The 26,153-nt window shown below is 40.0% G+C and overlaps 1 protein-coding gene across 1 annotated transcript in view; it reads right to left on the bottom strand.

Annotated features, from left to right (window-relative positions):
• The window catches only part of SYNE1 (spectrin repeat containing nuclear envelope protein 1), a 482,398-nt gene that overhangs the window by 271,570 nt on the left and 184,675 nt on the right, over window positions 1-26,153 (bottom strand). The window contains exons 35-48 of the mRNA XM_028494818.2: window positions 24,948-25,135; window positions 24,435-24,558; window positions 21,761-21,927; window positions 19,170-19,323; window positions 16,572-17,200; window positions 13,978-14,157; window positions 11,504-11,654; window positions 11,025-11,183; window positions 9,641-9,823; window positions 6,564-6,665; window positions 4,043-4,246; window positions 2,906-3,113; window positions 1,984-2,096; window positions 213-418 (exon numbers count right to left, since the gene is read on the bottom strand). Of these exons, the coding sequence (XP_028350619.1) occupies window positions 213-418; window positions 1,984-2,096; window positions 2,906-3,113; window positions 4,043-4,246; window positions 6,564-6,665; window positions 9,641-9,823; window positions 11,025-11,183; window positions 11,504-11,654; window positions 13,978-14,157; window positions 16,572-17,200; window positions 19,170-19,323; window positions 21,761-21,927; window positions 24,435-24,558; window positions 24,948-25,135 (2,768 nt within the window). The remainder of the gene's footprint in view (window positions 1-212; window positions 419-1,983; window positions 2,097-2,905; window positions 3,114-4,042; window positions 4,247-6,563; window positions 6,666-9,640; window positions 9,824-11,024; window positions 11,184-11,503; window positions 11,655-13,977; window positions 14,158-16,571; window positions 17,201-19,169; window positions 19,324-21,760; window positions 21,928-24,434; window positions 24,559-24,947; window positions 25,136-26,153) is intronic.

The raw sequence follows: 26,153 nt of genomic DNA, 5'->3' as shown, positions 1-26,153 counted from the left end.
CTCCGAACGCGCAGGCTCAGCGGCCATGGCTCACGGGCCCAGCCGCTCCGCGGCATGTGGGATCTTCCCGGACCGGGGCCCAGAACCCGTGTCCCCTCATCGGCAGGCGGATTCTCAACCACTGCGCCACCAGGAAAGCCCCCCAATGGGTCTTTAAATCCTGAAAATATATTCTGTGTATGATGAAATCTACACTTGTCAAAACAACCTACCTCCCAAGTTCCAAAGCACAGTCTTGAAGAGCCTGTTTGTCTTTAAGGCATTGTTTCAGAAATGCTTGAAACTCTTCATTAGCCTTTGTAATTTGTTCCTGAATGCTACTGACAATTTGTTTAGATAAATGTGCATACAAAGTTTGCCCTTCTCGAGTCACCGCATCAAGCTTGCTTTGCCCATCACTGACAGAGTCCAAAAGGTTCTGTTTTGGGAAATAAAGGTAATAGAAAATATTTGTTATTATTCAAAGACCCTGCTGCATGGGAGCATTAATTACAATCCTGACCTGAGAAAGTGGAGAAAGAGAAGAAAAACAGAGCCCAAAGGAAGAAGGCTGGAGTGAGAATGATGGATGCAATTGGATATAATCAAGACTCGGAATGGAGGACAGTGCCAGCCAGTCACTGGAACCACTGAGGACCAACTGCGAGCAACATCGAGCTGGCAAGGACGATGCTCTCATCGAGGTCTGTTCTCAGTCTCTTCCCGTTCCCGCCGTCCCAATCTGGTCCAGGCTCCACCTCCTCACATGGTTAGTGTGACATATTTTAACTGGTTACCTGTCTCCACCCCTCCTCCTTGTCTGACCCCCTGCGCACAAAACCCTGTCTTCAGATCCCTTCTTTTCTTGGTACGCACCTCTTCCTTGGAAGATTGTATGCATGGGCATGGCTTCAACGGAGCAAAAGAAGCCCAGGACTGCTGTGCTAGCCCTGCCTCTCCACTGAGCTCCACGGTGGCATTTGTGATCATCATTCAGACTTTTTTTTTTTTTTTTTCAGTACGCGGGCCTCCCTCTGTTGAGGCCTCTCCCGTAGCGGAGCACAGGCTCCGGACGCACAGGCTCAGCGGTCATGGCTCACGGGCCCAGCCGCTCCGCGGCATGTGGGATCTTCCCAGACAGGGGCACGAACCCGTGTCCCCTGCATCGGCAGGCAGACTCTCAACCACTGCGCCACCAGGGAAGCCCACTCAGACTTTTCTTCGTGGAATTCCACTGCATCTCAAGCCTCAAAGGGGACAACTCCACATCTGAATTCACCAAGCCTCCTGCAAAACCGCTTCCTGTATTATAACACTTTTCCTACCCTGACTGCTAATAAGTCATCTACATAATTGCCATCACCCATTAGGCCACAAAATCCTCATGTTCCTCATTAATTTTCTAAAATTATTTTTATAAGACCCAACCCAGTGCTTTGCTCAGATTAGTCGCTTGAAAAACCTGGCCAAAACTCAATTTGAACCTAGGTTCCTGTCAATCATTCTTACCTCTGCGTCACAATGGCCTCTCTTACCAGAATTTATACATTTTTCATGGTCTGTAACACCTATAAAATCTATAATATCTATTGCTTATATTTGACTATATCGTAGCTCCAAATTTAGATGATAGGTTATTAAAATACACAAGCCATGTCTTCTTTCTTAAAACTCCTTCATGATAATGATGTAAAATAGATACAATTATTTATGCTTTTACTGCTCTAAAAACTGAAATTAGGTTTAGTTCTGAACGAATTCCGAAGAATGATCAACAGGCTAAAAAAGAGAGGAAAGGGATCTAGAAATTCTGAAATTCTAACATTTTCTCCACTTACTTTTCATATATTAACTATCTCCTTTTAAGGCAAGAAACCTCATTCTGTTAGGGAAGAAGAAAAATTTGAAGAAAATAAGGTTTGGGGAAGTAGATGATTTAGGTGTGACTTGAAGGCACTTGAGTGCAGTTGAGGGAGGAAGGAAAAGCAGTGCCAGCTTGCGTACCTGAAGATCATGGAGCTTTGCCTCCAGAACTTTGCTGTCCCCGGTTCTATCTGATGATTCCTTTGCCACTGCCTTTATTCCAGAAAACCACTCTTGAAATTCCTGCATAGACTCTTTGGAAAGTAACGAAAGTAAGAAATACATCCAAAACATTGAAAGAGCTTCCAGGATGACCATAATGAATTAATTCTGGCCTTCAGCCCATTGCATCTGGCCTTACAACAAATATTCCAGAAAGAAAACGACACGATAATAATATAGAATATAATACAGTATGATCTATAATCATGACTGTTCATGGTAGAACTGAGAAATTATATCAGATATAAGACTGAAAAGAAATTCGTATTCCTGACATGTTTGATTTCCCATTGTGTTTCTTTCGGTAAAGAAAGATAATTGCCTGATTTTGTCAGATTGAGCAATGCTCTAGAGGCGTTAAAGCCATTCCTACGGCAAAGGGAAGAACCATCTCCTCTGCCCAGCACGCTGACTGAGAGCATCTTACATTCACAGCAGCGCAGAGGCACCGCTGTGTGGGGGGCCGAGTCGGGGACACGCGACCAGCAATTTCCTGAGTTACATGGCTGCTGTTTCACAGCCTCTCCTAAGATCCAAGTTTACCGTGTCACTTCATCCTAGCAGTGGGACTCATTTTCCACATAAATGAGCTCTACACAGAAAATCCAGGTGAAGTTCCGATTCCTCAAGATGGCGGACTCCTACTCTCTTAAGGAGAAAAAGGAAGAATTCTGCGTATGGTGAGAGCCCAGCCACAACAATCTGATTGCTCAAGTCTCACCACACATATAATTTTAAAACGCTGCTCTTGTGGAAAGTTTTCTGGCAGTTTCTAGGCAGCATTTGGTTTGGACCGTGTCTTGTAAACAAACTATTCAAGCTAAGACCTGTCAGAGCTCACCATTGAAGTGTTCTTCCAGAGAATTCTGAAGGCTGGCCTGTGTCTTGGAGCAGGACTGGCTCACAGCCTCATGCCTCTTTACCAGCCCCGTCACCGCACTGCCCAGGCTCTCCAGCTCCACTGAATGGTACTTGCGGCACAAGCTGTTGAGATTTTCTTGGGTGGAACTGATGTTGCTTTTCTGACTTTGAAGTTCTTTTTGTATTTCCTACAGAATAAAATTATGCCGTGAAGGATATTCATCACATTCAAGAGAGATATTCCATATACTCCACTCTGGAATGTTTTTTGGAAAGTGATGTTGTTGAAATCCACTCAATAATGTATACATTTCTGTCGGACTTTTTTTTTTTTTTGAGTATTTTTGATAGATTTGTGTTGATTCTTTCAGAATTTTTCCCAGTTCTCCTTGGGAAAAACTGCAAACACTGTTGAGAGGTAGCTAGGATTTGGGTTATAGTTTAGGATTTCAAGCAAATTGAAAAGGTCTTTGTGGATTCCAGCCCAGGATCTTGAGTTTAGTTAGTCGATTAGAAGCTATTATATTAATGGAGTCGCCCTCCTATGTTCACATCTTCCATGGGCTACTTGGGCTTTGTTTCAGGATCACAGGCCACATCAAAAGCAACAGTAGTTAATTTTAAAAGTGTATGTCCTTAGTCTCAAGTACAGTAAGAAAATATGCTAAAAGAGCACAGAACACGTATGTTGTTTTCTCAACCATTTTTAAAAAATATATCCCTCTCAGGATGAAAGAAGTCATGCTGACCAATAAAAGTAATTAAGTGATGAAAAACTACTAGGCATTCGAGTTTGAAAATGCGTAGAAATTCAAACAGTTCTTCTATAGGCTCCCACCTTTTTATTTAAAAAAATCTTAACAAGCACAACCTATGGGTAGGTCCTATAGCAACGCATACTTTCTGTTTTTAGAATATTTGTCTTTGGCTTCTTACCACCTGCATTCAGTTCTCCGTCTGTTATTTGCTTTGCTGTCTCCTATATCATGAATTAGTTGGTTTGGTGTTAACATGGGTAATTGAGAACAGAGGTTACATTTTTATTATAGTCACCGAAAAACAGGAGAATTAATATTAGTATTGAAGTGTAAACACTTAGTGATAGTTTATGACTTACCTTCACTTTTTTCAACCCTTCACAAGTCTCAGTCTGGGCACAGTTCATCAACGACTCTTCTAGTTTTGTCAGCCAGGTTGCAATGTCATTAATAAACTTCTCCACTTGTGCACTCCGAGAGGTGAACTCTTTCAAGGTTCCTTTTGCCTCTTCAGTAATTTCTTTGGCATGCTCCAGTTTCTGCCTTAAGTCGGCTTCTATAAACTAAACATAAAGTAAGATTTCATTAAAATCTGTCAAGACCAGAGCACTCATTCCGTAGGATTCCGTTCACGTGCAGCTTAACTGTAAAAATCGCAGAAGCCTAACCACGGATGCTAATTCAACTTATATAAGAAGGAAAATCAGTGGGTACAAGTTGCCAAATATCTTCAGTAATGGGAAAATGGAAAGAGTGAGAATTACCGTTAACACTGGACTTTTTAAAGGGGAAGCTTTGACTGAGGTTCCAGGGAATCCACGAGATCCCATTTCAAAAGCACAGCTGGACTTACACAGAGTAACCAAGTTGGGGGCCAAAAACCTGCTCTTCATTCTCCGTGGAAATACACACTTTTCGCCCTGAAGTAGTTGCTACTTTGAACAAACACCACTTGGGGATTTTAAAGTGAAGCAATGTCATTTTTGTCTTCTATTTAAAATATTCGGTGAGGCTAGTTCTTCTCTCCTCCCTGGGTGACTGATTTTGGGATGGCCCTGAACTTCTCTAGCCCCACGCATAATAATAAAAGAACTTAATAATCCTGATGAACTGCAAAGCAGTTTCAATTCCTCGGTGAGAACATCTAGTCCCATTTAATAATCAAAACTTTGAACTGAAAGCTAAGATGTTTTTTCCTATCCTCAGCTCAGACCAGCTGCAAACAGGAAGCCTCCAGTGGAGAAAGAGGCCAAGGGCCTTTTTTGGTCTTTCTTCACATTCTTTCTACTCCCTGACTTTGTACAGCCTCTGACCCCTGCAGGCTTGGACAGGCAGGAGGTGGGTGACAACTGCTGGAAGCTGGCATCTCTGCTCCCAGGGCCGGGTGACAGTTTACACTCACTTCTCTCACAGGCCTCGTGTGTGGGGTTTTCTGAGATGTCCCTCACTGCTGCCACCTCCCGCTGACGTCCCCTTGATGCGGGCAATACAGTCCTGTCTGGCTCTTCACTTTCTCCTTGTGTAGCCTGTGGGCAACTCTTTAACTCCTAGCTGCCGAGCCCTGTTCATCCCCCAGAAAGCTTTCTTAGGTACCCTGAGATGCACACAAGTAATGCTCTTCTCCTCCTTTCCTTTCATAATTCATTTCTGGGCCAGAGGTCACACGCTGGCATTTCATCCCAGGTGACCCTGGGATGCAGGCCACTCAAAACAATCATTTCTCCTTTGGCAAATACATCAGCAGTCAGCCAGCCTGTCTCTCACCCTTAAGGTCTTGCGTGGTGGGAGTTAGATACTAGACTCCTGTGTCTGCCAACTGCAGGGGGCATATGCCATGCTCTCTAGACGGTACCGCCAAAATCCTTCTCATTTTGAGGTGAGAGGCAGGCACCCCCATACTTCCTCCCTGAGTATAGGGAGGGGTGTGTGTGTAAGAGAGAAACCAGAGAACAACAGAAGCTCTCTCTCAAAACCCTGCCTCCATCTTCGCTCTGGCAAAGTCCAACCGTTACCCGTTTATGCCCCTGATATGCACAAGCTCTCCTTTTCAGTTCTGTGGATGATCAGCATCCTTTTTGCCTATTCTTGCTTCAGGTGAAACTTCTAACCTTCTGGTACAAGCATATCATCCACCAATGATACTAACGGATAGATACACTGCCTTGGGTCAAAGGAAAAGTATAGGTGGTCAAACAAAATTGACTTGTAAGCAAGAAACAGTAGATAAAGAAGAAATCGGAAGAGAGAAAATGAGGGCAGCAACAAATAGAGAGCTTAAAGTAATGAGTTAGAACCCTTGGCCCCAAGCCCGGTGCTGGCTGCTCCCAGGCTCCCTCACCGAAGCAGCCCAGTTTGCCTGGTCAGACCTGGTCTGCCTGGTCTGTCTCCTGGTACCCGTGGGTGTGCGCCATCTAAAGGGCCTTGAAGGGAGATTTGTGACTGTGATCCCTCAAACGCCATTATTCAGTAAATGGATTAGAAAAATGTCAGTAAGAATATCAATATTCGTAAATGTGGTTTCTGTTTCTGTGTAGGCCTAAAATGGTCCGTGAGGCAAGCTGGATGCTACCACTTCCAAAATTTAGTAAGGAAGAAAGGAACTAACCTTATTATAATATTTGAGTTGGAAATATGCTATTAATACTAGCACAAGGAATTCTAAAAATGTTAATATTTTAACCCCCATATCTGATAACGTCTACGTGCTTGCTTGGAATTACGACAATGAGAATGATAATATACACACACATATACATATACATGTACTTTATAAATAAATACATAAAGTGTGTGTATATATATATATATATGGACATATATATACACTTTTTTGAGAGTGTACAGTATATACAGTTATTACAAACTTGATTGCGTGCTTACCTGAAGATCTGGTGGTGTTTCTGGATTTTTAGTTAATTCTTTAAGATCATTAACTTTGGAATGAAGTTCTTCTAATCTCAATGCTCTCTTTTTAACTTCAGACTGCAAAATAAAAGACAAAGGGGAAAAACATAACTAATCAAAACACTGACATGTTATACTTGGCATTTAATAATTTCAAGCGTTAACTCTGTCAGAAAGCCCCAACTTTAACCCAGGGTAAAAAAAACAAAAACAAAACAACAAACAAAAACCAAAACTCTGCTTCATTTTCTGAGGACTCTCATCATTTGTGAAGGTGGAAAAATGTCACCATTAACTTTCACTGGGAATGTGAGGGGGTATATGCAGAACTTTCTTTCTTCCCACCCTCTTTTATTGGAAGAAAATGCTCCCGGAAAAAATTAAACATTAACCGAAATTCTTGAGTCAGCGGGGATTTTCAACAGACTAACTGTCGTTTATTTATTAGCATTAATATCATTGGCTACTATGGCAGCACTAAAGTCTTGAGAAAGTATTTCAAAACAAATACACATCAGGAGTGCCTCTTAATTACTGTAGACTATATGTAATATAGAAGAAATATTTCAAATAGAAATTTAAAGGGTGGTTAAATAGAAATCAGGTTAATTAGGAAATTGACATCTAACATTTTGACTTTTGTCTTCTTTTTTTTTTTTTTTTTGGCACCAACACTAACACAAGAAGAAGAAAGAATAATCAAAGAATCATTATGGAACAAATTAGATGCTTGGAAACTTCATTAGTTATCTGGGCCCATGCAGGAACATCTTTATTGGAGTATAATTGCTTTACCATGGTGTGTTAGTTGCTGCTTTATAAAAAAGTGAATCAGCTATACGTATACATATATCCCCATATCCCCTCCCTCTTGCATCCCCCTCCCACCCTCCCTATCCCACCCCTCCAGGTGGTCACAAAGCACCGAGCTGATCTCCCTGTGCTCTGCGGCTGCTCCACGAAGGAACATTTTAATAAAGTATCCCTCTCAACTTAAATGTGGTATTTTGGTGCTTTGTAGACACTAACAAACCTCCCGATGCCTTCAACGTCGAAAGTGATTTACTTTGCCCAGTAAGAATTAATGAATTGCCTGCCAGGCCCATTGGCCTTCCCCAGAAGCAGCCTGGGAAATTAAGGCATCACCCCTATGCACCTAAACTTCATTTCCTGCACCGCAGCAGCCACGACACTGTTGGGCGCCAGGCTGGATCCAGCTCACTGATTTGATTAGCTGGTGCAGCACAGAGCATAGCCTAAAAAACCCATCTCTGTGAGTGACTGAACCTGGACATGATGAACGTGGCTGAGGCCCACTGGCTCCCTGGATCCCAGAGGTCAGTAGTAGGAGTATCCTCCAGGCTGGTTGAACAGCTGGCCCTGATCTGTAGCATTTACCACCATTTTGAGCTACAGCATGATGTCACAGAACATGGAGTTGGAAGCACCATACAGGTGTACACGTTCTATAGTATTTCCATCATATGCATATAATAAGTGTCAATAACTCAAGAGCCATATAAAGGTAGTTGTCAAATAATAATCAGGAAGTGATAAGTTTGGGGAATTCATTACTTTCATTTTTAATACAACTTAATGGTACAGTTATCTACAATTTAATTTTTAATAATTTTTAATAATGGTCGTGTTTATCACTGGCTCACAAAACTCGTGAAAACGTAGTGACTTTTGTGAGCTGGTACAAGCTGTAGTCCAGTACACACCACTGTTTGAGCTGTTATGTTAATTTAACATCAAAGGTAACAACTAAAGAGACTATGGGATCCCTCTCCCGACCGTGCTTTTGGTCTGGATAATTCCCTCTACTTATGTTTGCTCTTAGAAATAGGAACAATCTATAGAATGTTCTTTGGGTAAATACAGCTGATAACTTAGGCAATACGGATGATTCAACAACAGTTTATTCAGACTGCAGTCATTCTTTCATGTGTCTGTCACGTTCCATATGTGGGCCAGGCCCAGCACTGGGCCCTGGAGCACAGAATGTGAACAGTCTCTTCCCTCACCAAGGGCACAGTCAGTCCTACGCTTTGTGAAACAGGTTACCTCTGGTCACTCTATTTCCCCTTACCCTACTTCATTTTTCATCATAGCCCAATTACCGCTTGACATTTTACATGTGATATATATATATATTGTAAGGTAAATACTGTAAATACCATAAGGGTAGTGACTTTGTCTGTTTTACTATTAAATTCTCAGGGCCCAGAACAGTGCCTGCCACATTTTAGGTGCTCATTGGGACTCTGACGAGAAGATGAATAAATGAATGCAAGAAATGGGAGTTTAAAAGAGGAATTTAAAATAAATTGGCCACTAGAACTTTAAAAGCCCACTTTCCGTGGAAGTCTGTGACCCTCCGATCTCCAGTTTTCTTCCACTTCTGCAAAGGCAGTGGAAGAATCCAGCACCTAACTTAAGTGTTCAGGACCCGTGGTAAGTACTCAGTAAACATTTTGTTTGAATGAAGAAAAAATAGATACTAAATATCATTAGATTACAAACATTTTCAATTTGGTTTTCCGATAGGAAGGTGCCATAATCTCAAATGAATGGGACAAATTGTAGATTTTATGAATCTTTACTTTTCTACTAATACTTTAAAAGCCCCAACTAAGAAATGATAAAAATGCAAAAAAGAAAACATCCCTCTTATCCACAGCCTAATCAACTTTCAAGTAAACAGCAAAAGACAGTAAAGAGTTTTATTACACTTATTATGTGTCTTGAAAGGAAGAATGAACTTTACTTATTTTTTCCAGTGGTTTGTTTTCTTTCTTTCTTTTTTTTAAATTGAAGTGTAGCTGATTTACAACATTGTGTTAGTTTCAAGTGTACAGCCAAGTGATTCAGTTATACACAAGTATATATCTACTTTTTCCAGATTCTTTTCCCTTATAGGTTACTGCAAAATATTGAGTATAGTACGTGTCTTGAAAGGAAGAATGAGCTTTAAAAAAAAAAGACACAATTTTTTATACTCTGGTCAATGATGTACCACAAGATCACATATGAAGGTAAAGGCATTTTACCTCAAATTCTTTCAGGAATTCTTCTGCTTTGAGGCTGTTATTCAGGTTGCTGATGCTTTTGGTCAGCTGTGGAACAGAACTGTTTGCCCATCCATCCATCTCATCTTTACTTGTAAGTACATCATCCCAAATGGACAGGCCTACTCTCAGCCTGTCCATGTTTTCCTCAATTTTCTCTGATATCTGGGATAGAAAAGAGAGGCCGTATCATTAAATCTGAAGCTTTCAGATGCTCTTTGCCCACTAAAGTATTAAATATGTCAATGCTTCCTTCATATTCTGACTGAAAAACAAGGTTTTACAAAAATTATTATAATCTAATTAGTGCTCCTGGCTCAAGTAAATGCTAACCATTACATAAAGTATTTCTGTCATTAGGAGAGTTGACTGAATTTTGATTTTCATCTGTAAACTGGAAAACAATAACAGGTCTATTGCCGTCTACTATAATATAACTCACTCTAAGGTTTAATTTTTACAGGATAGGAGTCTAGCTAGGGCAGTACTGTATTTATTTTTGAAAACGACACAATAAGCCCTTTTATTTGTAATGCTGAGATATAAAAATGTGCATAATTAGACTTGGACATATTTATAGAATAAGTAAATGCACAGGAGAACAACCTATTCTGCATGGTTAAAGTATTATTAGTATTACTGTTTAACAATCTTCCCATAATAAGAATACTGTTTTAAAAGTGGAGGCAGATAAGGTTTTCTGAAGTCCCCAAATTATTTGATTATAATATGCAAACATCAATATCTAACTTCAGTAATTTAGCTTAAGTAAGGGAATCCACTGTAGGTTAAACTTCTGAACCTAAATATTGATAATAGGGGAGCGACAGAATCACAGGAATTATGAGATGGAAAACAATGTAAAATATGTATGGATTGAGATGTAGAGTTCCAGAGAGATCGAGTGACTTGTTGTATGGGCACATAGCTAGCAAATGACAGGGCAAGAACTAAAAGCCAAGGATGTAAACTACAAGTCCAATGCTTTTCAATGCACAATTATAGTCTTATTACTTTAAATTATTATCCATTATTGTTTAATATTCTGGAAGATGTTTATAAATTATTCTTCCATTTTATCCATGATCCCAAGGTTTGGAAAAGAAAAACATTTAGAGTTATAAATACGTTACGAATGAAGCTATCAAATGAAATTCTAGAAAATCTGCCAATTTAACAAAATAAAGCAAATAATTTTTAACTATTTCTAAATTGTATGTGAACACTATTTTTTTAGAGTATTATTTTGAATTTAGCATTAAAAGTTAAAAAAGGAAGTCACATTCCTGAATAATCCTTGCCCAAACATGTGACTGAGATATGTGAATATATAAACTATTCATAGAATCCCAGGTGATGAGCTTACATCCAGCCATTTGTCCACAGTGCTTTCCATGTCTGTTTTCACCAAGATGAAATCACCACTGTCAATTTTTTTCAGCTCAGACAACAACTGTTTTCCTTTACTGGTAAAATCATCCAATTCTTTCTGTTTATTACACATTTCATTCTTGGCAGTTGCATGCTATGGACATAAATATTTCCTTAATTAATAAAACAACCAGAGATACGTCAAGAATTTATAACCATTTGCCTCTAAGAAATTTAATTCATGGTTGACCTTATGCAGAAACCACTGGTAATAATGAACTATACAGATATATATAATTTTCTCGAATTGCTAGAATCCCAGAATGTAAGTATTCCTAAAAAAAAAGGTTGAGCTTGTCAGCATGAATTAGCTATATCTAAATATACTGACAAGAGTTTTATAGAGAATGCATTATGAGTAAAAACAAATCTATTAACAAAGTCTAATAAAATAAATACATCTTGAATTATTACCTTTGATAAAGCCCACTTAAGGTCCTCCTGATCTTTTACAGTAGTTCTGGTTACAATCACATTGCTGGCATTTTCTAGGACTTTAGTTACAGCTGACTTCAAATTCTGATACTCTCTCATTAAGTCAATAAGTCCACAGCATAGACCCTGGCTGTAATGATTAAGAAAATACATCATTTATTGTCACATATCAGGATAGGGAAGAGTTCCCCCACGATTGGACCTGATATATAACTACATAAGTGTACTCTGATAAATGCTGGAATCAAGGGAAAACCTATTTCCACCTACTGATGTCAAAAGCATTCTGGACAATCTGACTTAACCCTAATGTCCAAAATGTTCTCCATGAATGAAGAATCCACCTAGTCATTAAAACAAAATCTGTTAAATTTTTTAAAAAATTATCTGTGATTTAATTACTTCATAGTATGTGAGTTAAGGGGAAGGAAACCCACTCCTCCCCAAAAAACCCCCCCCAAAAAAACAAACAAAAAATACTGCTCAATAATTAAAGTACAGGGACTTCCCTGCTGGTGCAGTGGTTAAGAATCTGCCTGCCAATGCAGGGGACACAGGTTCGAGCCCTGGTCCGGGAAGATCCCACATGCCGCGGAATAACTAAGCCCGCAAGCCACAACTACTGAGCCCATGTGCCACAACTACTGAAGCCCACACGCCTAGGGCCTGTGCTCCGCAACAGGAGAAGCCACTGCAATGAGAAGCCTGAGCACCACAGTGAAGAATAGCCCCTGCTCACCGAAACTAGAGAAAGCCCGCACACAACAACAAAGACCCAACTCAGCCAAAAATAAATAAATTTATTTTAAAAAAAAAATTAAAGTACATATGAGATTTTCTTTTCCATTTTAAGAACACAAATTTTCATTAAATATGAATCCCCCAAGAATCGTCAAAATATAAGATAGTTTTTGTTCATAAGAGTAAAATGCCTTTGAGCAAACAACTCTTCATCCAGGAATTTTTCAAAAGAAAGAGGTGTGCACTAAGATTTGGGTAAAATTATATCCTTCACACCATTATTTGTAATAGGAGAAAACTTAGAAATAACCCAAATGTTAAAAATAGGCCAATAAGTGAATAAATTGTGATACATTCTTATGATTGAATACTGTGCAACCTATAACAAATCACAATTTAGGAGAATATTTAATAACATGGAATAAAGTTTTTGCAATATTGTTAAATTTTTAAAAGCCTATATTAATAGTCTACAGTATATAATAAAAAGCTTATGTATACATAGAAAATTAAATATGAATGTTACAGATGCTTTATTTGTAGTCACCCAAACTGGAAAGATCCCAGATAGTCATCAGTTGGTGAATGGATCAACTGTGGTACACCTAGTAAATGGAATGTCATTCAGCTATAAAACTAGATTGGACTCTGTGGATACATATCACAGTGTGCATTGAGCTAAGTAAAAGAAGGTATTTAGGGCTTCCCTGGTGGCTCAGTGGTTAAGAATCCGCCTGCCAACGCAGGGGACACAGGTTCGAGCCCTGGTCCGGGAAGGTCCCACATGCCGCGGAGCAACTAAGCCCATGCGCCACAACTACTGAGCCTGCGCTCTAGAGCCCACGAACTACAACTACTGAGCCCGTGTGCCACAACTACTGAAGCCCGCGTGCCTAGAGCCTGTGCTCCGCAACAAGAGAAGCCACTGCAATGAGAAGCCCGCGCACCACAACGAAGAGTAGCCCCTGCTCACCACAACTAGAGAAAGCCCGCACGCAGCAACAAAGACCCAATGCAGCCAAAAATAAATAAAATTAAATTAAAAAAAAAAAAGAAGGTATTTAACCAAGTGTAGTAAAAACTTATGTATACACCAAAAAATGAACACGAGTGTTTAGATATGCTTTATTTACAATTGTCCAGACCGGAAAGAATCCATTTATGTGTGATTCTGAAAAAGATGATACTACAGAGACAGAAAAATGATCAATGGTGGCCAGGGATTGGGAGTGAGGGGAGGGATTGAGGACATTGAGACATAAGGGAATTTTTTCAGGTGGTAGAACGGTTACTGTGAAATTTGATAGTTGTGATATTTACACAACTGCATGAGTTTGTTAAACTTCTACAGTTTAAGGGTATACGCTTAAAAGGGTGAATTTTACCGTATGTAAAACATACCTCAATTACAAACAAATACAACAAAATGAAAAAGAAAATCAGGGGTTAAGATTCTCCTGGTGGCACTTTGTAACTGTTGACAACTCTGGATTTTAAGCATCAAATTTTGTATGTAATTGTTATCTCAAGACAACTTCCTCAACAAAGTTCTGTAGGACTAAATTTTTAATGTTACTAAATAGACACAGAATACCTAAGTTGGCAAAAGATATTAAACTCTTGATCACACCAATGCAAATAAACAGGCAATGGCCCAACGTCATAAATTAAGTAGAAAGTTAAAAACAAAAACTGAGAAGTTTTTTACTTACTTTTCATGAATTAGTTTTTTGGTGTCATCCCAGGTAACCTCTAAGCGGTTTATCTCCCTGTCGACTTCAGGTGCAAAGACGACATCTTTCTGAGCAATTTGCTTAGCTTTGTCTTTCAGCCAACATAGTTCATGCTCATGAGAATTCAATTCATCTTCTAACTGATTGAAAACTCTCAACCTGCAAATTAAAATGTTATTTTATCATTAATTTACTAAAGGTAGTGAACTAGTATTTCCTTTCCATAAAGCATGCATATTGGTAGCTAGAAAAGCTTTTAACACAGCAATTCATGTATATCAATGGATAAAGATGTTTTTAAAGTTAACTTTGTATAATTCAGACTGTACCTTAGAAAAGATTTTAAGTCATTCTTACTATTCACCTTCAAACTGCTATTAAGTTTGCATTCTCCTTCTATTTTGCTTTGGTGGTATAAGAATTTTGACTAGGGCCGACATTGGAGGTAAAGTAGGTGAGTACTTATTGCAAGGTCATTGGTAAGAAATCCTTCTGGGGACTTCCCTGGTGGCGCAGTGGTTAAGAATCTGCCTGCCAATGCAGGGGACACGGGTTCAAGCCCTGGTCTGGGAAGATCCCACATGCCACGGAGCAACTAAGCCCGTGCGCCACAACTACTGAGCCCGCGAGCCACAACTACTGAAGCCCGCGTGCCTACAGCCCGTGCTCCGCAACAAAAGAAGCCACCGCAATGAGAAGCCAGCGCACCACCACGAAGAGCAGCCCCCGCTCTCCAAAACCAGAGAAAGCCCGCGCGCAGCAATGAAGACCTAACACAGCCAAAAATAAAAATAAATTTTAAATAAATTTTAAAAAAAAAGAAATTCTTCTGTGCCATGAAGTTCGACTCATATTAACAGTAATATTTAAAAATAAAACTTTACCTACTTTTTGAAAAGATTACCACTAGAAAATGATCATGGGTTTTTTTGGTCCTTAATATATTAATATTTGAGTATTTGTAAAAAACGTGGTCACAGAGAGGCAGCCACTGACTCTTTTAGTTCTTGCATTTTGGTATAGTGCTGACTATATGCATTATCCCATTTAATTCCCACAGCAAAGCGGCTAGGAGCAGGCATTATCCAAATATCTCCATCTTATAAGAAGAGAGGTGATTTGCTCAAGGTCACCCAGTAACACATGAGTAGGGTATGACTGGGATTTAATGATCAATCGATTTCGGGCAACATTTTCCGTAGCCTCTGTGCAACCTTGGTGAGTTCGGTGTTGTGGGTACTGACGTGGCTCTCGAGCCCAACCCAGGCCTCCTCCAGCAATTTTAGGATCTCCTGGTCTGCTGCAACGGAGCCTGCGAGGAAGGAAGGGCCGCGCAGCACCAACCCTACCGCTCATTTCCTGGGTGAGCCACTTGGCTCCTTTGCCACACTTAGCGCCTCCTTCTACCTTTACTCTGGAGGCCATTTTTCCTTCCCAAATTTTATTCCCTTTTGTAAATTTATTGCTAAGCTAGTCAGATAGCTTATAGCCCATGAGGCATATAACCTCAGGAGTCATTATCCCCTAACCAAAGCCTTAGTTTGATGTTTGATGCTGGTTAAAAGGAAGCAAATGGCAATGACTGTGGCAGGGTCAATATCATCTTTATCAATTATGGGCGCTTTAGCATGAACGCATTTCTGCTGTTTCTTTGACCCCTGAAAAATGGAAGAGAAAGCGATGCTGAGAAGATGAGTGGTGAGAAGTTCTACCGAGAAGGAAAAAGAAGGTTGAAAAGACCGCTACAGTAAAAAATTACTTCTCAAATTTACTGTGGAAAAATAACTGTGACCCCCTAGCTTCTCTGTTAATCTCACCTGACAAAACCCCGACTTTGCTTAAACCCACTTCTCTGCATTCTCCACACCTCTAAGCAAACAGGTAGAAGTAGTGGGGGAGAACCACTTTGCCAGGCTGTTTGGTTCCCCTTCAAGTGAATGAATACAAATCTCAAATGGCAGCTTATCACTTACTAAGCACCAGAGGCTTCATTCCCATTTTTCCCTACATTTTCTCCCCACAACTTCCTGTCACTCACTCTCAACTAAGGACCTCACTCCAGTCCTTTCCAAGAGGCTAGAAGCCACCGGGAAAAATTACCTCACATTTTACCACCAGAAATACAAATCTACTTCACTTTCTTTCTCCTCTGCCTTTCATTCTTGTTACAGAAGACGAGTCCCTTCCTCTATCAGTTAAAAACTGCTTAAAAATAGATGATATGATCAATATACTCTATGGTAAATAGAGTGGCTTATATATACCTCTTAGGAAAGTCCTTAAGGAAAACAAGGAAATTTTAGTACTTCTTAAGTGTTAAAATAGTCACTAATTTTATCCTCAAAATATTTTTTTTTTGGCCACGAGGCATGCAGGATCTCAACCAGGGATCGAACCCGTGCCCCTGCAGTGGAAGTACAGAGTCCTAATCACTGGACCGCCAGGGAAGTCCCCTCAAAATATTTTTAAAATAAGTAGCTAAATCTGGTACTATTATAGTTTTGCACAAGAGTTCATTCCAGACCAAATAAAAAGTACACGAGACAACCGGCTTCCACGCAGTTTCCATTCACCTCTGTTGAAGCGCTTGGCGGGTTAGTTCTTTCAGACGCTCTCTGTCAGTCCTTTCTTCGATGTCCTCAATGCTTTTCAGCAGCTCCTCTTTCTGCTCTTGGAAGGCTTTCTTCAATACCGCCAGGGCGTCTGCCTCACTCTGCTTGGTTCCCAGAAGGTTCTGGATCCTCTCTAATTCAAAGCAGAGATGATCAGCTGTAGTTCTGCAGGAAGTCCTCTGCTCAGAACTTCCTCTTTTGAGATGGTATTGGGCTTTGGTAAGAAGGCCATCAAGACTGATGGCAGTAGCTTCTAATGTTTTCGCATCTCGGATAGCATCCTTGAGGTCCCTTTCTAATAAGTCAGACTGTTTCTTATTCATACTGTGGGTTGCTTCCACTGTTTGCCTCAGCCGGTGGAGAACCTCTGAGAGAGAGGCATGGCTCTGCAGGAATTCGGCCAAGTGGGAGAGGGCAAGCTGCCGCCTCTCCACGACCTGGCTGGCCTCCTCAAACAGCTGGTAGCAGTCCTCCGCTTTGCCCTGGAGGAGGTGAAGGTCCTCAGCGCGGCCCAGAGCACCCAGCTTCTCTAGGTGACCCTGCAGACTCTGCAATTCTCCCTTTTTGCTCTCTACTTCTGCTGCATGGTCCTGGAAGACGAGAGAGTTAGTTATTGATTCCCCAGATACACTGTTTTACCGACACAGATATCGTCAGGATTTGTGATGTCAAGATACATTTTATTTTATTTTATTTATTTTTTTTAGGTACGCGGGCCTCTCACTGCTGTGGCCTCTCCCATTGCGGAGCACAGGCTCCGGACGCGCAGGCTCAGCGGCCATGGCTCACGGGCCCAGCCGCTCGGCGGCATGTGGGATCCTCCCGGACCGGGGCACGAACCCGTGTCCCCTGCATCGGCAGGCGGATTCTCAACCACTGCGCCACCAGGGAAGCCCAAGATACATTTTAAATGCAATGGACAACATAAAGGTCAACTATGGCGAATCTTGTAGAAACATTTTTTAAATTTCTTTTGTTTTGCTTTATCTACATATTTCACATGAAGCATAACTCTCATTTGGAACTAATTCAATCCATGGAAAATAATTTCTTTGTGGATAGAAATGGTTAAAAGAAATTATAGATATATATAATTATATACATACATGTGTGTATACATACATCATACATATATGTATATATCTTTAAAAATCTTCCAAATATTCAATTTCTTTTAACTATACATATGCCTACAATATAACTGAAATATATATAGAATTAGTTCTATTTTAGAATTAATTAATTTTAATTTAGAATTATTAATATATGGAATTAGCTCTATTATATATAATGCATGTTATATATTTACATTGTAAATATATTTATATACAAATTATAGTATTTATATATTAGAGCTAAGCTCTATTATATATAATACATATATTTATATTTTACATATTATAATAATTTATTTATATACAAATTACAATATTTATGTATATATTAGAGCTAATTTTAACAGTTTGTAGGGAAGGAGTGTAAGAAACAGACGAACATTAACACCTGTTCAGAGGTAGTGAATAAGGCAGGTAGAAACCTGCACAAGTTTTAGCTGCCTTCTTTATAAACAGATATAGATTAACCAGGGTGAGCCTGTTGTATAGGAAATTTGGCTAGCTCTCAATAAATCTGGCTTAAAATCCAGCAGAGATTTGCCAACGATCTCAGCATGGTTCCCATTAAAGACAAATCATCACCTGTCTTGATCTTGACCACAGTGGCCTAAATATTCTCCTCACCTTGACTACTAAACTTTTGAGGGCTTCTCTGAGCATTTATGTTAGAAAATTTACAAATCTACTGTCTGCCCCTTTGCGATGTAAATTTTTTTAAAACCTCTGGCCAGCTTTACGACTCAGAAAATCTTTCTCAAGGTCGGCGGAGCCATCCCTTTGAAATGTAAGTCATTAAGTAAGACAGCATCCCTGACTCGTAACAGGAATATATGAGAAAGTACTTTTCCTTTGGGTAAAACTAATTAGCAAACCCAGCACAGAGTCAGCGCTCAATAAATATTAAGTGTTTTCTTATTAAATATTGTTATAAGCTTACTATGTAGCTTATCTCCGACTATCCCAATGCTTGATGGTATCTGATTTTTTAAATGTTTTATTTTTTGATGCCTGGATAGATATTATGTATAAATTATAAATAAGGAAAATAAATCATAAATTTTAAATAACTTTCAGGCTAAAGAGTAATTCAGAAAAACTCTATCATTAAAGCATTGGAATTCAGTAGTAGTTTTCAGCATTGGAACAAAGCAAACGAAGCTGAAAAAAGGAACATTCTTATCACTTCACCCTACAAATCATTTGCTCCACTTTGAAGGAACAGTGTCTTAAGGTGGTTGCCTGTTTTATCTGAAGTAGCTTTATCTGTTTAATTTGTCTGTATAACACATTGCCTGGACCCATATGCTCAATTATTAAAACATTTGCATATTAATAAGAAGTTAAATTGCTGTCAAGTGTTTTTTTTTTTAATATTTCATCCCTTTATAATTCAAGAGCTCTCTCTTATAAATAAATTCTTCAATCTTAAAAGAATGCACTTTACCTTGTGTCGAGTAAGGGCTGCTTGATGGTCCATTATGCTTATCTCAGAAGTCATCTGTAATTCACTGAGGAACAGCTTAATCCAGACAGAAAAGGAAAGCAGCAGTTCATCAAATTGCTGGTGTTCAGCGACCACAGACTGAAGAAAGTTAATCCTATGTACAGAAAGGTGTTGAAGTTAAAATGCCCCACAGCTGGACAGAATGATGATACGTTTTTTGGAATAAGCTTAACCAAGGGAAAAAGCAGTGTTGTCATACACGGACAGACCAGAACTCTTGATGTTTTCTACTTCTCAAACCCCGTTTCTCTCACACTTTTCCTGTCTCAGTTAATGCGACCACCATCCAATCCACCCAGATGGTCCTACGAGTCACCCTACATCCCTCCATTTCTTTTCCACCACATCTGATCTACGCTGAGCATGTTAGCACCCCCAGCACGGTACGTTTTGTGCTCTTCTCTCCGCTTCTACATTCTGGTCTAACTCTCTTCATCTGTCGCCTTGCCTCCAACTGCTGCCACACTGGCTTCCTTCCTGCCACCGTGGCCTCCCTTCAATCCACGTTGTAGGTAAAAGCCAGAAATGACCTTAATGTAATCAGAACATTCTCTGCCAAGCTTAGACACAGGGGCAATTTCCTGCTGCACATAGGAAGGCAAAACTCCATAACTCCTTATGTGGTCTACGAAGGATCCCACGTAATCAATTCCTGTGCCCTCATCTGATACAGCGAGGCCTCACACGGCCACTCATCTCTGTTCCCGTATCCCAGCTCACTACTGTCTTAGAGGCTTTTGCCTCCCTCTACCTGTATCCTTTGCTCCCAAAGTACCATGAATCTGCTTCCCACCCAGCATCTGGATCTTAACAGATGTCACGTCCCCTGAGATGTGGTTTGGCCACCCAATCTACGGTCCCTGACATATAACCCTATTTTGTTGTTTTCATATTACTGAACACCACCGGAAACAGTCTTGTTCATTCATTTGATTAATGATACATTTATCCTCTGCCTCACTGAATAAGAGATTAGACTTTACTTGCTTTGCTTACTGCTATATCCTTAGTACCAAGAAAGGTGCCTGGGATATGGTCAGGGATCAATCACTGCTTGTGTAATAAATTAGATTGATAAACAATAGGGGATCTGAGGTCAGAATCCAAAGCTGGCATTAAGAATAATACCTTAATCAAATATTAATATTTGTTACAATGGCTCATATCCAAAGTTCAGCTTTTTAAATAGACTTTCATGTTTTAATCCTTACAAACCTTCTACACATTATTTTTACAAGCATATACTATATATACATACCTCTCACTGTTGTGGCCCCTCCCGCTGCGGAGCACAGGCTCCGGACGCGCAGGCTCAGCGGCCATGGCTCACGGGCCCAGCCGCTCCGCGGCACGTGGGATCTTCCCGGACCGGGGCACGAACCCGCGTCCCCTGCATCGGCAGGCGGACTCACAACCACTGCGCCACCAGGGAAGCCCGCATATACTATATTTTTAATGCTTTTATACATTTGTATCATTTTTAAACCCTTTACTTTCCCCCTGGGAGACAGGCAGAAGGCAGATCCTCCTCTATTTTACAAAAAATTACTCATCTTTCAAGAGTTTGGCACCAAAACTTTTTGTCAGCCTTTCATGAACCCATTCAAATGTCCTTTCTTTTTGTTCCCATAATACCCTGTGCTCGCCTCTCATTGGATTTCTTGTTATTCCCATGCTGATCTCTAAAATAGTTGAGGTCAGGTTTTATTTATTTTTACGGTTTCAATTTCTGATATAGTGCCTTGTACTCACCAGGTACCCAATAAACATTTGCTAATTGAATACATGAATGAATAGACATTCATTTGGAACAAATGAATGGAACAAATACAAGTTCCACGGAGGTAAAGAGCAGAACTCTGCTTTCTGTTGCTAACCCCAGCACTCAGAAGAGTGCACGACTCACTGTAAAAACTCAGTAAATATTTGCTGAATAAATAAATTAAAAATTGACTAGAAAGGTTAAATGCCTTATTCAAGATGACACGGGCGATCAATACCAATTTAAGTCAAAAATTTGTTTTCTGGCATCTTAGAAAGGTATAAATGTCAATTGTTAATCATCGAGTCAATTAACATTTAATCCATTTTTGTCTCCTTTTAATAGAATAATAATTTCCCTGCTCTCTACAAAGATCTATACAGGAATGAAATGGAAAATAAATACATATCCTCTGTTGAGAAATATCATGTGAAGCAAAATTTTTATTACCTTTTTTCTCCCGTACATAAACAGCTTGGGCAGTAATAATACAAACCCGAGTAATCCTATGCTCTTCAATATTGTTCAGCTAATTTGATCATTTGCCCTGATTGCAAGACTAAAATTTTGAATGGAGGTTCATTAGAAGTACTAATTATTAAGCACTTTGATTTTTAAAATGACGAATAAAGTAGTTTTCTAGACCCTTCTATAATTATGCCCTGAATAAATGAGTTAAATAAAAGTAAACAAAGCTAGGCTTTCTTAATTTATATGCTCACCATTTAAAAAAATGAACACTACTAGAAGCTTTTTTTTGAAACCAAACCTTTTGCTAATTATCTGAGGCAGATCTCTCCATCTCTCATCCAGATGCTCCAAATGTAGTTTCATCATTTTCACATCATCTTTGGAGGCCACTGAGAACAGGGATTCCTTTAGTTGCAATAGGTTGCTGTAGTTTGAGGCCTGGGATACAATTTCATTTTGCAGCCCCTGAGAAAAAACAGAATGGATTACAGATCTCATCCCAATGAGACGGACCAGGAAGGACCATGTGACACAGGTGGGTGCTATCCAAAGGCTTTGTGTTCTTGCAAAACGGAAGTCATTGGGACCAGGCTAAAAAGGGTTTTTATCCCTTGATTTAGAAATGGATCCACTTAACCTCTAATGCAACATTAAAAATGCTTCTGAAACCTGAATTAGTTTCCCAGTGCCTGGGTTATATTAAGTTAGGCAAATTTAGAAGCTGTAGAATTTCTTTCAGAATAAAGAAACTGAGGGGCTTCCCTGGTGGCGCAGTGGTTGCGCGTCCGCCTGCCGATGCAGGGGAACCGGGTTCGCGCCCCGGTCTTGGAGGATCCCACGTGCCGCGGAGCGGCTGGGCCCGTGAGCCATGGCCGCTGAGCCTGCGCGTCCGGAGCCTGTGCTCCGCAACGGGAGAGGCCACAGCAGAGGAAGGCCCGCGTACCACAGAATAAAGAAACTGAGTAGGTGAAAAGAATCAAAGAAAAACTGTTGCTGAAGAAAAACAAAGCATATCTAACAATGACAGAAGTACAATTCTAGGTACTGGGAACACAGTGTGTCTCTCTGTTTAGAGACTACATTAGGCCAAACCAGGGAACTTAAAGGGTCTTCATTTTACTTTCGTGCAACAGAACTACTTATTTTTAAATCAGGCAATGAATCTCTTAGGTGATGTGAGTGGTGCATAAAAGCTGTGGTTCCTACCTAATAAGAGATAAAAGATAAGCACTATATAGATAGTTGTAGCACGGCACATAGTCGATGCTTGTCAAAATGTTTTCTTTCCCCTCCCTAGTGAGACCACATGTGTCATACAAGCAAAATTGCTACAGGTATCGGAGGAAGGAGTACACAGCCTACGGACAACAGGAAAGACCTCAAAGCAGAACCAGGACTTAGGCTGAGCAGGATGAAGACACAGGCCAGGAGGTGGGAATGTACAAGGAATGTTCAGACCATGGTAGGGAGGCAGCGTGGCTGACACAGTGCCTGGATGGGGGCCAATCTTGGTGCTCTAATTTGTATAGCACTGTTTTCCACACAGAGAAATACAGTTGTATGTTGTTTATTTATTTATTTACTGATTTACTGATTTATTTATGGCTGCTTTGAGTCTTTGTTGCTGCGCGTGGGCTTTCTCTAGTTGCGGCGAGGGGGGGCTACTTTTCGTTGCGGTGCGCAGGCTTCTCATTGCGGTGGCTTCTCTTGCTGCAGAGCCTGGGCTCTAGGTACGCGAGCTTCCACAGTTGTGGCTCACGGGCTCTAGAGCACAGGCTCAGTAGTTGTGGCGCACGGGTTTAGGTGCTCCGCGGCATGTGGGATCTTCCCGGACCAGGGCTCGAACCCGTCTCCCCTGCATTGGCAGGCGGATTCTTAACCACTGCGCCACCAGGGAAGTCCAGGAATACAGTTTTATATGGGCAGATATCTTTGTATCATTTTTAAGAAAAGGAGCTATGACTTCCCTTCTTAGAACAGCTCACGTTGCATTTATAAGAAGATAAACACTGGACGGTGGACCGAGGATTGCGCTTTATCCTCAGGCAGTACAGTCACTGGCGGTTTCTGAGCAGGGACTTTTTGGGAGATTAATGCAGAACATTGGTGTTTAATAAACTAGAAAGGCAGGAGAACCAAGAGTGTGAGAAACCCTCAAAGTCAAGGTAGGAGAACATCTGAAGATGGGGGAATAGGATCAGATGCTACAGACATGCTCTGATGGAGTTTTTAGAGAAGCAATTATGAAAAGTAAAAGAACTTAGCTTCCTCTTAAACATTTTGTAAAAGGTGATGGGAGAAAGCTGGGGTGTAAATCTGTTACACAATAAATATCTTTTGTGAAGCAATATTGCCTGTTGAATTTTCTGGCACAGATAGCATCGCTTAAAGCAAGTCATTAATCTCCAGAAATCAGTAACATTGTCTGTAGTTTCAGTAATACTTAAAGATTATTTTAAGTATAAAAAGTTGGCTTCTTCAAGAATGTAATAAGCTAGTATTCTTTGTCTTTCTATCTTCTGCGTTTGTGCTTATTCATTTTTTGGTGTCTTGCTTGAAAATAACCATTACTGTGACTTTTTTATTACCAAAAATTTACACAAATGCAAAAGTAGAAGGAATACAGCTATTACCCAACTACAAAGACGATTCACTGATGGTCAACCTTGTTTCATCTATGTTTCTACCCATTTCTCCTTCAACTCCCCTGCCAGATAATTTGTATTCAAGCGCCAGACATTATGTTACAGGATTTTCTAATATATCATGGAAACTGATCATCACAAAGTTCACCATGACTTTGTCTTTCAGGTCAGGGCTGCTCTTCTTTGCAGGATCATGAAACGAAAACAAGAAGTTCACGAAACGAAAACAAGAAGTTAAGTTGCAGAAAGGATTTCGTACTTGATTTTGTTTTACAATGCAACCAGAACAAAGAGCATTTCATTTTCCTCTCACTTCCTTGAACTTGCCTGTATTAACTGAAGTTCATTCTCCACCTTGACTCTGTCTGCACAAATGTTGGCTTCTGGGGAACTGGCTATAGCTTCACATCGCTCTAACCAAGTCAAAAAGGTAGACAGTTCCTTCTCTAGCCTACACAAAGCAGAGATAAGAAACAAATTCATGCAAAATTATCATACTTGAAAACTTTTCTGAAGTTGAGGGGTTCAACAGTAACCATTATAAAAATACCACAGTGTTTGTTGTCTTTTTCTAGACGTGAAGGTGAAAAAAACCACTCCTTTCATGTTTGTGTATGAACTTGCACATGTGTTCAGATGTGTGCGATGTGTAAAGATGCTCATACATCCCCTCCACAACCAGGGATCTTCATCTTATAATGCAGATCAATGTCTTCCCACGGTAGGCACATGAGTTTTGCATGTGGGATGATCATTTCCCATCACTTAAAGTCCAGAATTTCCTATTTAGGAGTAGTTATTGAAATCCTGGCTGCCAAGTGGAGAAGGAAGGCTGCTCACCTCTGCCAGTGGGCCAGCAGCTTCTCGAGCACAGTCTGTCTCTCCTTAGTCTGACGCAGCAAACGCTCATAATTCTGCTTCAGGGCAGCAGCCTCCCGGATGGAGACGTCTCTGTTAGAGACCTTGCGGGCGCTGGCTGACAGGGCAGCCACCGTGCTGGTCAGCGATTCCAGGGCCTGACAGAGATCCTGATGCGAGAGCAAAAGAGTTCCATGAATGCACAGCATCAAGAAAGGTGACCTAAGTTTTTCTTTGAGACCCTTTATCACCAAACGTTTTCCCAAAGGCATAATAAACAGCAATGGTACTAAAAAATGTCTCTGCCCATGATTTTCAGCAAAAAAAAAAAAAGTCTCTGCCCATGATTTTCAGCAAGACGTAGTGAAAGTGACAAGCTAGTTACTTCGTGAATGCAGAAGTCAAAGGTGGGAATGGAGAGACTATTCCCCAAATGAGAATTTGTTGCTGTTTATCTGAATAATTACAACTTTCCCTTAAGGATTTAGATAATTTGTGAAAATTGTTATTCATGTTATACCAAATGTATTTTTGAAAACCCTACTCCTAATTTATAAGAGCTACATGCAACATGCTATAATTTTATTAAAAAAATATATGGGAAGTTATGGCTGACATAGCTGCCGTCAGGAATCCATGATAATAACAATTAGGGAAACTGAGAATGTGGCAGGCACTGTGTTATGTACATTATATAGGTATTATCTCATTTAGTCTTCATAAGAACCGTGAAGAGGTATGTTCTTTCATTTGCCCCCATTTTACAGATCAGAAAATCAAGACAGAGAAAAATAACTTGCTTTAGGAAATCCAAATATTAGAAACATACAATATTATCCTCTCTGGTACTCAACTGTTAACTTAGTTGTCTTTTAAAATAATTCTATCAAATCTAATTTTCCTACTTTTCCTCATTTGGGGGTTATTCTTTTAAAAATTACATAAGTAACACAAAAATGCATTCTTATGATAAATATTCAAACAATATAAATTCCACTTCCTCTTCCACTTGTGCTTTTGTCAACTGTTTGCTATTACTGTGGCCCCCTTCTCTGCATTTGTGCATGTATGCACACATAATAGGGATTATATATATATATATATTTTTTTTTTTCTGGTTTATTAATTAACACACTTCTATTGAGTATTCCACTTGTGCTTTTGTCAACTGTTTGCTATTACTGTGGC

Source organism: Physeter macrocephalus, chromosome 10 (genome assembly GCF_002837175.3).
Source record: "Physeter macrocephalus isolate SW-GA chromosome 10, ASM283717v5, whole genome shotgun sequence".
Classification (NCBI taxonomy): domain Eukaryota; kingdom Metazoa; phylum Chordata; class Mammalia; order Artiodactyla; family Physeteridae; genus Physeter; species Physeter macrocephalus.
Note: the sequence above shows the minus strand (reverse complement) of the source record. Positions and strands in the feature narration are given on the sequence as shown.